This window comes from Dioscorea cayenensis, chromosome 12 (assembly GCF_009730915.1).
Source record: "Dioscorea cayenensis subsp. rotundata cultivar TDr96_F1 chromosome 12, TDr96_F1_v2_PseudoChromosome.rev07_lg8_w22 25.fasta, whole genome shotgun sequence".
Lineage (NCBI taxonomy): Eukaryota > Viridiplantae > Streptophyta > Magnoliopsida > Dioscoreales > Dioscoreaceae > Dioscorea > Dioscorea cayenensis.
This window is the reverse complement of record NC_052482.1, coordinates 5,973,360-5,985,976: the sequence shown is the minus strand read 5'-3', so window position 1 is coordinate 5,985,976 and position 12,617 is coordinate 5,973,360. Positions and strand designations below refer to the sequence as shown.

At 33.8% G+C, this 12,617-nt stretch overlaps 2 protein-coding genes across 2 annotated transcripts; both read right to left on the bottom strand.

Annotated features, from left to right (window-relative positions):
• Positions 1-6,112: 6,112 nt before the first annotated feature.
• Positions 6,113-6,586, bottom strand: LOC120273130. Its single transcript, XM_039279775.1, has one exon. It carries the CDS (start codon positions 6,584-6,586, stop codon positions 6,113-6,115), a length of 474 nt encoding a protein of 157 aa, XP_039135709.1.
• A 351-nt stretch (positions 6,587-6,937) lies between these two features.
• On the bottom strand, positions 6,938-7,770 carry LOC120273127. Its single transcript, XM_039279774.1, has 2 exons — positions 7,491-7,770; positions 6,938-7,128 (listed from the first exon to the last, which is right to left on the bottom strand). Exons 1-2 carry the CDS (start codon positions 7,768-7,770, stop codon positions 6,938-6,940), a joined length of 471 nt encoding a protein of 156 aa, XP_039135708.1.
• Between the last annotated feature and the right edge of the window lie 4,847 nt (positions 7,771-12,617).

The window sequence follows — 12,617 nt, the reverse complement described above, 5'->3', positions numbered from 1 at the left end:
TCTTCTTAAATTCTCTTAACTTTTTTACTTTTGTAGGATAGTCTCTTATGAACCTAATAACAAGGTTCTTACTGATATAGGTTTTATACTACTTTTATATTAACTATCTGACAAATATGGTAGTGAGAAAACATAGAACTTTGATTAAATTGTAAGTCTATAGGAAGACAATTTTTGGCATTCCCATTTCATCAAGGCTTTCAATCTATTAACTATTAGTCGATTGATATACATTTCAAAATGCATATATATCAATTACTTCTTCTTCTTCTTCTTTTCTTCTTCTTCTTCTTCTTTTGTTTTTTTTTTCTCTATGCTGTTTGATAATCAATGACATAATCATGGTAGATACCTCTATTTTTTTTCCTATTTATATTTTCATTTTTAGTTTTCTCTGAATTTTTCTAGCAAACTGGCATTAATTCAGGTTTTGAAGAAGGAAAAGGTTGATTATATTGTGGCGCCTTATGAGGCTGATGCCCAGATGACATTTTTGTCCATTAATAAGCTTGTTGATGCTGTCATTACTGAGGACTCAGACTTAATACCATTTGGGTGTCATAGAGTACGTTGTATAAAAGTTTCAATTCATTCAGGAAACTCAAACTTTCCTAATTTATATATGATGCACCTAAGACCAATTATTTACTGCCATTTTATTATTTGTTATTTTTACTAATTTTTGGACTATTTTTTAGATTATTTTCAAAATGGACAAATCTGGACAAGGTGTTGAATTTAAAAGTTCAATGTTAAGAGAAAATAAAGACCTTGATCTTACTAGTTTTACTAAAACTATGTTACTTGAGATGTGCATTTTTAGTGGATGTGACTATTTACAATCAATACCTGGCATTGGCTTGAAACGGGCACATGCACTTGTTCAAAGGTTCAAAAGTTATGCCAAGGTAAAGAAATTCTCTTTATCCATTGAATTAGATATTTTATTTAAGCAAATGTTTATACATGATGAATAATATAACATTAATTTTGATTTACTTGTACAGTCCATTCGGTAATACTTTTGTTTTCCTTTTGAAGAGTGAGCAAGGGGTTTGCAACTTGAACATGTTTGTCACTGTGTTGCTGCATTTTTTCATGTAACCACATGAGAACTCGCAGATTTTATCCATGAAACATATATTATGATGATATCTACATTCATATCAAGCAGTAAAGAAAGATAATATTTCTAAAGGTTGTGTTTATTGAACTTCATGTAAAATATAATGTTTTCTTGTTTGTCTCTATATAATAGGTATATAATGTTTTCTTGTTTGTCTCTATATAATATGTAAAATATTATTGTGTCTCCATTGTTGTGTTTTTATCTTTGCTAAGTTCTAAATGTTGGCGTCACTCAAATATTGAGTGTGTTGCAATTGTTTGAGATGTAGAGCATATTAATTTTATATTTGATTGATGTGATGGTGCACTAGTTTTCCATTCATTATACTATGATTGAAATGTTTTGATGCTTAGTAAACATATCCCCATATATGTAAATAAAATGGATTATTTTTTAGTGGCCAATAAGCTAATTTCAAGAGATAGACCTAGTTGTAGTAATCCATAGGTTCATCTTACAAGCTTGAATACCCAAGTATTTGGTTAATGAAAAATGTAATTGATTGTTCTTATTTTCAGGTTATCAAACACTTGAGATGCAATTCTATTGCTATTCCACCCAACTATGAGGAAGCTTTTAAAAAAGCCATTGGGGCATTCCAACACCAAAGAGTTTATGATCCTAGAAAGGAGGATATTGTGCATTTATCAGACATTCCTCGTGATTTTGTTCTTGACTTGGAGTTTTTGGATTTCTTAGGCCCATATCCTTTATTTATTTGACAATTTATTCTATCTCAGCATATATACATATATATATATTTATTTATTATGTTAATATGCATATATTTGAGTACTTAACTAGGCATACTTGGCTTCCAAAAAGCATAGTTCAAGGCATTGCTAAAGGTGATATTGATCCTTTGACAAAGATGCCATTTCAGGTATAATATAGTTGGATTTTAGATAATGAAGCACTTAATAGTTCATACACTTAGTATCAATGATTGATTCAGCTTTTGTTCAAAAGTTCTATGTACTTGTATATTCTCTTAACAACATTAACTATTAGCCATTGAACTACAAAACAATATTTGCATTAGTTAGGAAACAAAAACAAATCAATATCCAGTGACTCCTTGACATTTCTTATGTAACATTTAATAATTTCTTTGGAATTAAGTGACTTTCTCTTTCATGCATCTTATAACTTGAAAATTTACTAGTCAAAATATATATAATTTTTTGTCTCTTGCTTGATCTTTATTCTACTTGTACTAATTTGTTTTTTTTTGTGAAGTCCAAAATGGTTACCTTTGAAAGATGTAATTATCTAGAAAGTTCGGATGATGAACAAGATGTTTCCCATATGGTAGACGATTCTCAAACCACAGGGGTTCTAAATCAACAATCCAATGCTGTAGTTGGAATTTCAAATAATGCATGTGGGTTAGATGAACAAGTTATTACTAGCACAGGTGATGTGAACTTAAATATCATATAATTGTATTTTATAATCTTATGTGAAAAATTATTTATTTATTAAATTTTAATTTCTCGGAAATGAAAAATTCTAAAAAAACGTGGGACGAGGACCAACCATCAATGCAACACTTGCCAAGAAGAAAGCCAATGGGCACCAAATTGATGTTCGGGTTCCTCCTCCATACTATAAGGTATGTGGCAAGCATGCTAAACTTTTCAAATCAGAAGTCACCATTTTGATTAGACAACTCGCACCACTTCGGGTCCCCAGTTGGAAAGAGATTCCAAAAACATGATATGAAGGCAATGTGGATATTTTTTTAAAGGTAAGATTCAATATTTATTGTACAAATTTCAAAAGTTAGAATGTAGAATTATTTTTTGATACTTGACACCCATATCCTACTATTTTAATATGATACACTTAGTTAGCTATTAAAAACTCTTCCTTATTTAAGGTTTCTTGTTGGGGGAAAAGAATTAGAGTCATCTTAGTAATTTTCAACCAATTTAGCATGAAACAAATGCTACTTTATAGATATAGTATTTACTCGCATATTTGTTTGGAAATAAAGCGTAGGTAATACCAAAATAGATAGGATAATTTGCTTTTGAAGAGTTTGAACCATACGTTGTTTGGAAACCTAATTTTATTGAAACCTATTTGTTAGTAAGTATGCCAACAATTATAAGTGTGGGGCACGTAAATGATTTATAGATATAATTATTAACATGATTGGTTTTACATCCTTTCCACTTGATGAAATGATATCTGAATTTATAAATTAAAGTTTTTTGCTTAAAAATTGATTATTGGAACTATTTCAGCTTTTAGGAAAAAATTAAAACTATATTTTTTAATACAAATTTCAGAATAAATTTAATTTCTTAAATGAAGTGCAGCCTTATGTGATGAAACAAGTGCAAGCACAATACAAAAATAGGCAGTATCATTTGCACCAAAGCTATATCAAGAGCAAACATTGTCCAAAGGATGTGGAAGAAGATGATTGGCGATGGTTGATTGACAATAAGTGGGAGACACAAAATTTTAAGGTAATTTTAAAATATTAGCTTAGTACTTTAACTTATTTTGCTTGTTGATTTCTAATTAGAAATTAATTTTTTGTTGATACATAGGAGCAAAGTAGAAGAAACACAACTAATAGGGGAAACCAAGAGATGAAATCAGTTAGTGGCACAAAGTCAATTGTGCAGATTGCATATGAGATGGTAAGGTAAAATTTTAATTACTTAAATGTGAAATTTGTAAAACTTAAGTTCAATTAGTTATTATTTTAATTTATCTTTTTTTTAGAAAGATAAAGATTCCAATGAATGGCCGAGATCTTTGTTAGAGTGTGGAAGGTATCACGACAAAAAGCCCTGATGGAACTTGGTGTATTCCAAATGGAGAAGAAATAATGGTATTGAAGTTGTAATTAAACTTGATATTTTTATAGTGAAATGTTTAAAAATTATTTTTATAACATTTTTTTAGATTTTTCCCTAAATATGCGAGAATAAGCTTCAAGAAGAAGGAGACAAAAATAAAAGAAACTATTTTATCTTCACCGTTACCACTTGTTGAATATTTTGGACTTGTTCTAAAAAGAAAGTCAAGCTATTCATGTGGTTTAGGGATTAAAGGGATAACATTTAAGTCTCAAGAAAAAGAGTCAAATTTTTAGAAGAAGTCGAAGTCGCAAAAGAAACATGCAAATGATTTAAGCGAGTGAAGTTCGTGAGACTTACGAAAATCACAAAAAAAAACAAGATGAGGAGATTCAAGGTCAACGCGCCGCTATTGAGAAGCAAGCCATGGAAATGAAGCAAATTTCAGCTGTTTTTGCACATTTGACAAATACTAAAGTAATCCCTGCATTCACCCCAATTGGAGATCCATCAAATGCTACAATATCAAGTGCATCAACTAGTGAGGTGGGTAGAAATTTATAGTCTTGAATTGCTAGTAGCACTTCATATCGTTATCATTATATTATTATGAAATATTAGTACTAAATTGATTGATTTTATTTTTACTTTGCTTTGTAGGACACAATTTCATAGCAAAGGACTTCATCTCGAAATTTACTTGGGAGAGTAGTTTTGGATTATTATAGTTTTTACTATTTTGGTTTTATATATTATACATTCTAATTGTATTTATTTAAAATGCATATTTCACATTTTTGTAGTTTTATTTATTGTGACATAATTCTCTTACGATATTCAAATTGATGCAACAAATGTTATTTATGACAACATTGATAATTTTATGATGATGATAATAAACACACCAGTGACTAACTTTTCTTATATTTACTGTCACTAATATAAATATAGCATGAATGACAAAAAAAGAAAAAGAAAAAAATCTTACAATCTTCAAATATTTTAGTGCCCATGTTATTGTCACAAAAAATGAAGCTATTGTTACAACTTTATTTGTCAAAATTTAGTACTTTTTTAGTTTTGACATAATTGTCACTAGTGGTTATAGCACCAATGACAAAAAAATTAAAAAAATTGTCACTGTTATCAATTAAATTAGTGACGATGATGTTGCTACAAAAAAAATATTGTTACAACTTTCTTTGTCACTATTTAGTATTTTGGTGATGACAAAATTGTCATAATAGGTATAGCACTAGTGATGAAAAATTTGTCACTATTTTTATTTGTTTTAGAGTCAACAAAGTTGACACAAAAGTGGTGTATTGCTACAACTTTATTTGTCACTATTTAGTATTTATTGTGTCAATAATATTGTCACAAATAAGCAAAGTTATTGTGACCATATATTTTTTTATCACAAATTGTAAAGTTTTTAATGTCAAAAATGTTATCACAAAAGTGTTAAGTAGTTGTGGCCATTTCTTTAAAGTAGTCACTACTACATTAGTGACGGAGGTATTTGTAACGGGATGTGACAACTTTAAAGTTTGGTCACTATTAATAAAAGTGACTAAAAATACTACTTGTAGTGACAATTTTCATTATCACTAAAAATACATTTCCTTGTAGTGCGTGCATGAGATAAAAAATAAGAAATAAAAAAAAGATAAATATATATAATAAAAAATAGAAGAGAAAGAGTGCAATAATATATATATATATATATGGGTTCCACCACGCAAGAGATACACTTAAGAGCTCTCTTAAGAAATAGTGAGATACATGCATTCAAAAAAATCCATAGCTCACCATAAGAGAGACAATATGAGTATGGATATATATCAAGTGTGGTATTTGAACAATATTTCTTTCGATCCAAAGCAACACCATGGGTTAGTCAACGATTAAAATTCATGTCCCAAAGACAATGACGAATTTCAAAGTGATAACAAGATGCATATCGCCAAGGACGGTACTAGGACTTAAAGATGGGGGGCCTGAGGACAAAATGTCAAAAAATATATTTCAGTCAACATAATAATTGTATTCGATTCAAAATAGTGCGATATTGTGACATTTAATTAAAACAATCACAAAAAAACATAAAACACTTATCTATGCACACTCGAGCTAGAACTGCCATCTGTGCGACGCATGTTACTTAGAGGAGGTAACTGAATACGACGAGCTTGCATTTTTTGAAAACATTGTCAATAGTTGCAAAAACCTCTTTCTTAATATAGACAATCATGTTATTATTCATCCACTCATCTCCCATTTTGTTGCGTAAGTTAGTTTTCACAATATTCATCGCAGAAAATGCCCTCTCAACACTAGCTGTCATAACTGGTAAAACTAATGCCAGCTCAATAAGACAATAAACGAGGGGAAAAATAGTACATTTGCTAGTATCAACCATCTTTATAGCAAAACCTCCCAAGTCCCCGATATTTGCAAAATCATCATCATGTCGCACATCATAAATGAAAGTAGCAAGTTGATCCTCAAGCATCATACATTCAGTCACTGAGAAGTCTTCAGGGTACAACTCTGCAAGACAGAGTAGCTTATGGATGTTGAATTTAGAAAATGAGTCCCTAGGATAAAGGCATGATACCAAAAGAAGTAATTCCATGCTAGCTTCAGGAAAGCGGTTGAGCATTTCTTGAGAAATCAAATCAATAACCTAACATTGAAATAATGATAAAATAGAGAGAAAATATTAATAAAAAGAATAAATTAATGAGATTAATAAAAATATAATAAATACAAAAATAATTACCTCACAAAAAATCTCTACACGATAATGGTGAAAATGAGTAATGAATTGTCCTTCCCGCCTAGAACGACCACGAATTGGCATATTATGCTTCATATTAGGCACATCGATTGAGTTACCGTTACAAAAAGATGTAACTTCTCCCAAAAACTCCTCCCATCCTGTCTCTCTAAAGTGTTGAAGACGAGCTTTCACCGCTTCAATCAATCACATGGCTTGAACAATATTTTGGTCTTTTTGTTGTAACGCAAGTGACAACTCATTTGTCATCCCCAATAAACGCCTCATCAAGTACATCACAAATACAAACTGGTAATTCTCCATTTTGTCAATCAAACTTGCCACTATGCCTCTACTATTACTAGAAGCCCCATCATCATGCGCATTTTGGAGTACCTCTAAAATTGAGGTCCACATAGAACTTAGCCAGAGAATGGTAGTGTAATGCGATCCCCAACGAGTATCCCCGCGTCGTGCTAAACTGGATTCTTGATTTTTTTTCCTTTACCACTGACTATCTCCACTTTCTTCAATTGCTCAACCAATCTATCATGATGATGTTGCCAAAGTTAATCCCTCCTTTTACATGATGCTCCTATGGCATTAACAATCATATTAACATATTGGAAAAAATCACTCACAATTCGATTCTCTTTAGCAACTACAACAACCACTAATTGTAGTTGGTGAGTAAAACAATGTACATATCTTGCATATGGATTTTTTTTTAAAATAAGTGCTTTCAAACCATTGAATTCACCTCGCATATTTGAAGCCCCATCATATCCTTGCCCTCTTAACCTCGAAAGAGACAACTTGTGTTTAGCAAATAAACAATCAATGGCATTCTTTAAAGAAATTGCAGAGGTATCAGGCACATGAACCAATGCAAGGAATCGCTCTATCACATGTCCATTCTTATTCACATATTGTAAAACAACTCCCATTTGTTGCTTTATTGAAGCACCTCGGGCTTCATCAACCATAAGAGAAAAATAACTATCCCCAATATCATCAACAATAACACGTGTAATCTCCATTGCACAAGCATTTACCAACTCCTTTTGAATTTTCGAGGAAGTCAATTGATTGTTTCCAGGGCATTTTGATTCACTGTCTTCCAAACTTTTTCATTTTGTAGGCTGTACCAATCAAGCAACTCAAGAAAATTTCCTTTGTTTAGTGAATTTGAAGACTCATCATTTCCACGGAAAGGTAAACCTTGCTTCAAGAGAAAACAAGTCACATCTAAAATTGCCGTCAAACGAATACGATATGCAACCTTCATCTCATATGAATGTGTAGCCAACAAGTGTGACACACTTTGTCTTTGACTTTGGAACCCTTGAAATTTTACTCTTGCATCATTATGCATACTATTTACGACACCAATATGTTCTACGAATTTTTCCAATGCTTTTTTCCAATTATTAAATCCCATTTTGGTGAATGCATCTTCTCCCATTCGGCTTCCTCTACTTGTCTTGAAAAGATAACACCAAAAACAAAATGCCGCATCTTTTGTCATACTATACTCCAACCATGGATGTTGTTTAAACCAAGCATCTTGAAAACTTTTCTTTTGTTTGCCATAATCTTTTTGTGGAAAATTGTGGCCAATTGGTTGACATGGGCCTCTAGTCAAATACTCCCTTCTAACTTGATCTCTAATCCCAATATCAAAGTCTTCAATTGGTTTTTGTAATCCGGGGTAACTAACAATATCGTTGAAATTAAAATTTGTATTAATGTTCTCCTCGCTTGATTTAGAATTCAATGGTACTTCAAGAGTATTTGATGACTCTTCACTCCTTGGTCGTTTGATCAAAAATTTGTCCATGATCTATAAAAAATAAGTAAAAAAAACTTTAATTATAGACTATAAAAAAATAACAAGCAAAAAAGTTAATCATGACACAACCAACATCATTAGAAGAATCAAACACAAAATTGTTTGAACATGGCAATGCTAACATTCATGCATCTAAATGATTGAATATGTCTTATGAAACCAATTTTGTTATGTTATTGAATCCATTTTGTTATGTGTCAATGAATATGAAACCTTTAGTAATTGGTATAACTAGTCTTATTGAAGTCTATCTTGTTATACATTTTGCTATATAGGTTTAACACTAAATATTATTTAATTATACATATATACATTATGATATATATTAATATTTGATATTCTCAACATTTTAACTCATTGAGGCATTTAATCAAACACATTGTGGGTATATTTATAAAAGTGAAGTTTAACATTCATGTTCTCTTTTTTCACCCATGAATTTTATACATTCATTCTTATTTCAAGGAGTAATAAATTTATTCTCATGGCAATAATAAAAATAATACTAATGTAATATACTCACTATTATCTCCAAGACTAGGATAGTTAGACTCCAAGCAACCAATATTAAGGATTTTGAAATCAAGAAACAGAATTTCAAGGAGCTATTTTGATAACTTGTAGCCCCATGGGCTGGCCGGCCCACAACCACAAGGCTTTTTGCTTTTATTTTTTATTCAGTTACATTAGTCTTTTATTTTTTTCCATTAAAGTCTTAAAGAAATTAATGAAAATTTGAAAAAAAAAAAAAGGGGCCGAAGTAGTGAAGTTGATAAATGGGGCTGGTTATAATTAAGTTGTGGGCCCACATCACATGCCAAGTAACTCAATATCATTGAAGTTCAAGCCATCATCATTTATCTATTCATGAGCAGCATCTTCATCCTCATCCAAGACTTCAACTTCAAGTCTCATGACTCCCATGATCCTATGATTCCCATTAATTGCTTTGCTAACTGCCGGAGAAGGGCTACCGGTTTTTGCCGGCCGAGAACATCGAGCAAAGTTGCAGAGGAGGGCTTGAAGCTTGCCGCTAGTTGGGATGCTCGGCCACCAAGAGGGGCTGACCAGCCTCCAAGGGAGGGCTGGTTTTTGGGTCTTCTGGCCACCAAAGAAGACCATCGATGGCTGAGGGCGGGCTAAAGCCCCTGCTAACCCCCCTTTAGTTCCGTCCCTGCATATCGCATACAACAACTAGCCAAATATGCAACGCAGTAATAAGGCACAGGTAACGATGATTTATTTATTTCAAAATGGTAGCAAAAATTTCGAAACGGCAATAAGGCACGCAACGCGGTGGCAAGGCACATGCAGCGGCAATGATATAAAATATATGTGTATATATAAGTGATGTCATAAATATGTTTCTATAATAAAATAACAGGATTTATTGTTCGCAAATCTTCTTGCTTTTACTTGTACTTTTGCCCTTAATTGGAGGTTCATAAGATTCTAATCTGGGGTAATTAATAGTAGAGGCTTGCCTCTATTAGAAATGAAAAACTCACACAACAATATATGATATTTGTGCTTCGATATATCATATGGTGTCTTCTTCATGATGCCAGACGCGCATTTTCGATCCCACAAATTCTGGCACGCCCGATGGGGACCCATTTCTCCTCCCAACTTTGAGGCAAAAGTACAAGTAAAAGGTGTTGTCCTACATTCAGTGAAAGAAATCTAATAAAATTTGTTTTTTATTTTTGCAGGAAATGGCACTCAAGAACTCAACCATCTTTGGAAGCCCGAAATTCATGATTTTCCTTGGCGAAGGAACTAAGGTAAATTGCCCAACTGCACCTTCAACACTGGAGCTGCAGGAGTTGAGCTGACTTTTGGCACGATATCTGAGTCGGTGCAATTCGTTAGGAGACCTACACCTTCGGAGGAGAACTTGACAGTCCCGTGGCTTCCATCCAAAGATCGTCGCCCTAATGTGATTGTTCCTGCGACTGGCGAGGACGTTGCTGTCAAGGAGTCACCAAGAGTATCTGCATTCAAAAGGCTATCTCACCCCAAAAGGGTAATGAATGATGATGATGATGATGATGAACCTGCCTTTACCATTACAACAAAAGGACGGGAAAGCAGAATTTTCCAGTCATCTGATGAAGACACACCAAAGAAGAAATGTGTGTTTTCAAGGCTCACACAAAGGAAAGTCAAAATTCCAAAACAAAGGCTGGATTTTGTGTCGTTCCAAGGACACAAGAATGATCAAATGAGTACCTTCAACAACTCATTTGAATCTCTTAACCTGGTGAAGAAAAACGCAACCACTGCATACCTGCGTCCCCAACTGAGTGAAAACAAGGTTGGTAGACCTCCAAAATCCTATCACAAGAATTCGTTAGGTCAAAACCTTCACAAGACTTGCACAGTATCAAGGAAATTGCAGTCATAGAAGATAAGACCAAAAGAATTTTATCAAAAGAAGAAGCAATTGATTTTAACAGTGCAGAAGACGATGTTTGACCGTTTAACCCCTACAAGAAATCAACCCAAGGTTTCCCGCTCTAAATTTCAATGGAGGAGGGAAATGAAAGATGAAGAAATGTCTGATGCAGATATGGGAGTACACACTTATCGGATGGTTACTGAAGCAAGAGGAGATCCTGCATCCGAACAAGAACAACCAGGACCTATTACTAGATCCCGTAGAAGAGCAGCAGACTCCATGAATGGAGAAGAAGGTTCCAGTCATGTGCCACAACATGAGGATCAAGGGATAGGGACTAGCCTTCCACCGCTCCATGTACCAAGGAAACACAAAGAAATACAACCACTAAATGAAGATGAAGAGGATGAACCTGTCTTTGTTCCTCAAAAGGGATACCGTGATATTGAATATCAAAGACTCAATGACAACATGGCAATGTTGATGTGGTCAATGTTACAAATGCAGAAACAAATTAAAATCCTCATGGAAAATCGGTCTGAACAAGCAGAAAGATGGAGGAGTCCAACCCAAAGGCCAAGAGAAACCTTGAGGCTAGTTGAGCAAGGGGTAACCCCACGGTTTCCTATGGAGAATTTGCAGAGGGCGAGAAGTCCAACACCTCATCCAAAGGAAACTTTCAGGCAAGTGGAACATGGGGAAACCTCTTATGCTCCCGTTCAGGAACAATCAGCTGTAATGACCCGAGAAGAGATACATCAAATGGTGGTTGCTGAATTAAATCAAGCCAAGGGAATTGAGACAAGGGCAGATGGAGACAAGCCTATCCCAGCTACCACGACCTGGTGCCCTACCCCAAGAGATATAATGTTCCTAAATTCAAGCAATTTACTGGGATTGGCAATCCTGACCAATATTTGGCTTAATTTGTGATGGCTTGTGGAGATACAAGTGTGAAGCCATCACTCTTCCTTAGACAGTTCTCTGCAAGTCTCGCAGGAATAGCATTTGAATGGTATGCAAATATGCAACCTGAGTCAATCCAAACATGGCAGCAGCTGAAGGATGCCTTTCGAGTACAATTTGGGGGCATAAGTGACAAAATCACAATTGCTGACCTCATAGCCACTCGCCAAAACAGAGATGAAAAAGTGGTCAATTACATTATGAGATGGAGGAACTTGAGCATCAAATGTGAACAACCACTTGATCAACCACAAGCGGTGGGTTTATTACTCGGGAACATTGATAGTTGGATGTCACCTTTCTTGAGTACATCTAGCATCACTACATTCCAAGGCTTAATCTCACAAGCTAAAAAATTGGAAAGGACTAACCCGAAAGTGTTGTCCAATTTCTAGACCATTTCAAGGAGTGACAAAGACAAATCCAAGAAGACAGAAGGTGTCAAGTACACTGCTACCACCTTTAATATTGAGAAAGGGAAAGGCGTAGCAGAGTCCCATAAATCGGAACAAGCTAAGGTACCTAGCTTAGGTGCTACTGACAATGAATCAAGACCTCTTCCTTCTTTGAAAGATAGGATGAATAAGAAGTATTCCTTCAGAAGAGATAAGGTACATAAAATTTTCAAAGATGCTGTGAGAGAAGGGTTGCAGCTCCAAGAATGCAAA

Coding starts and splice junctions, on each gene's coding strand:
- LOC120273130 (XM_039279775.1), bottom strand. CDS start 6,586: ATGGAATTACTTCTTTTGGTATCATGCCTTTATCCTAGGGACTCATTT.
- LOC120273127 (XM_039279774.1), bottom strand. CDS start 7,770: ATGGAGATTACACGTGTTATTGTTGATGATATTGGGGATAGTTATTTT. Junction 7,129..7,490: donor TGGGGCTTCAAATATGCGAG/GTGAATTCAATG, acceptor CCTCAATTTTAG/AGGTACTCCAAAATGCGCAT.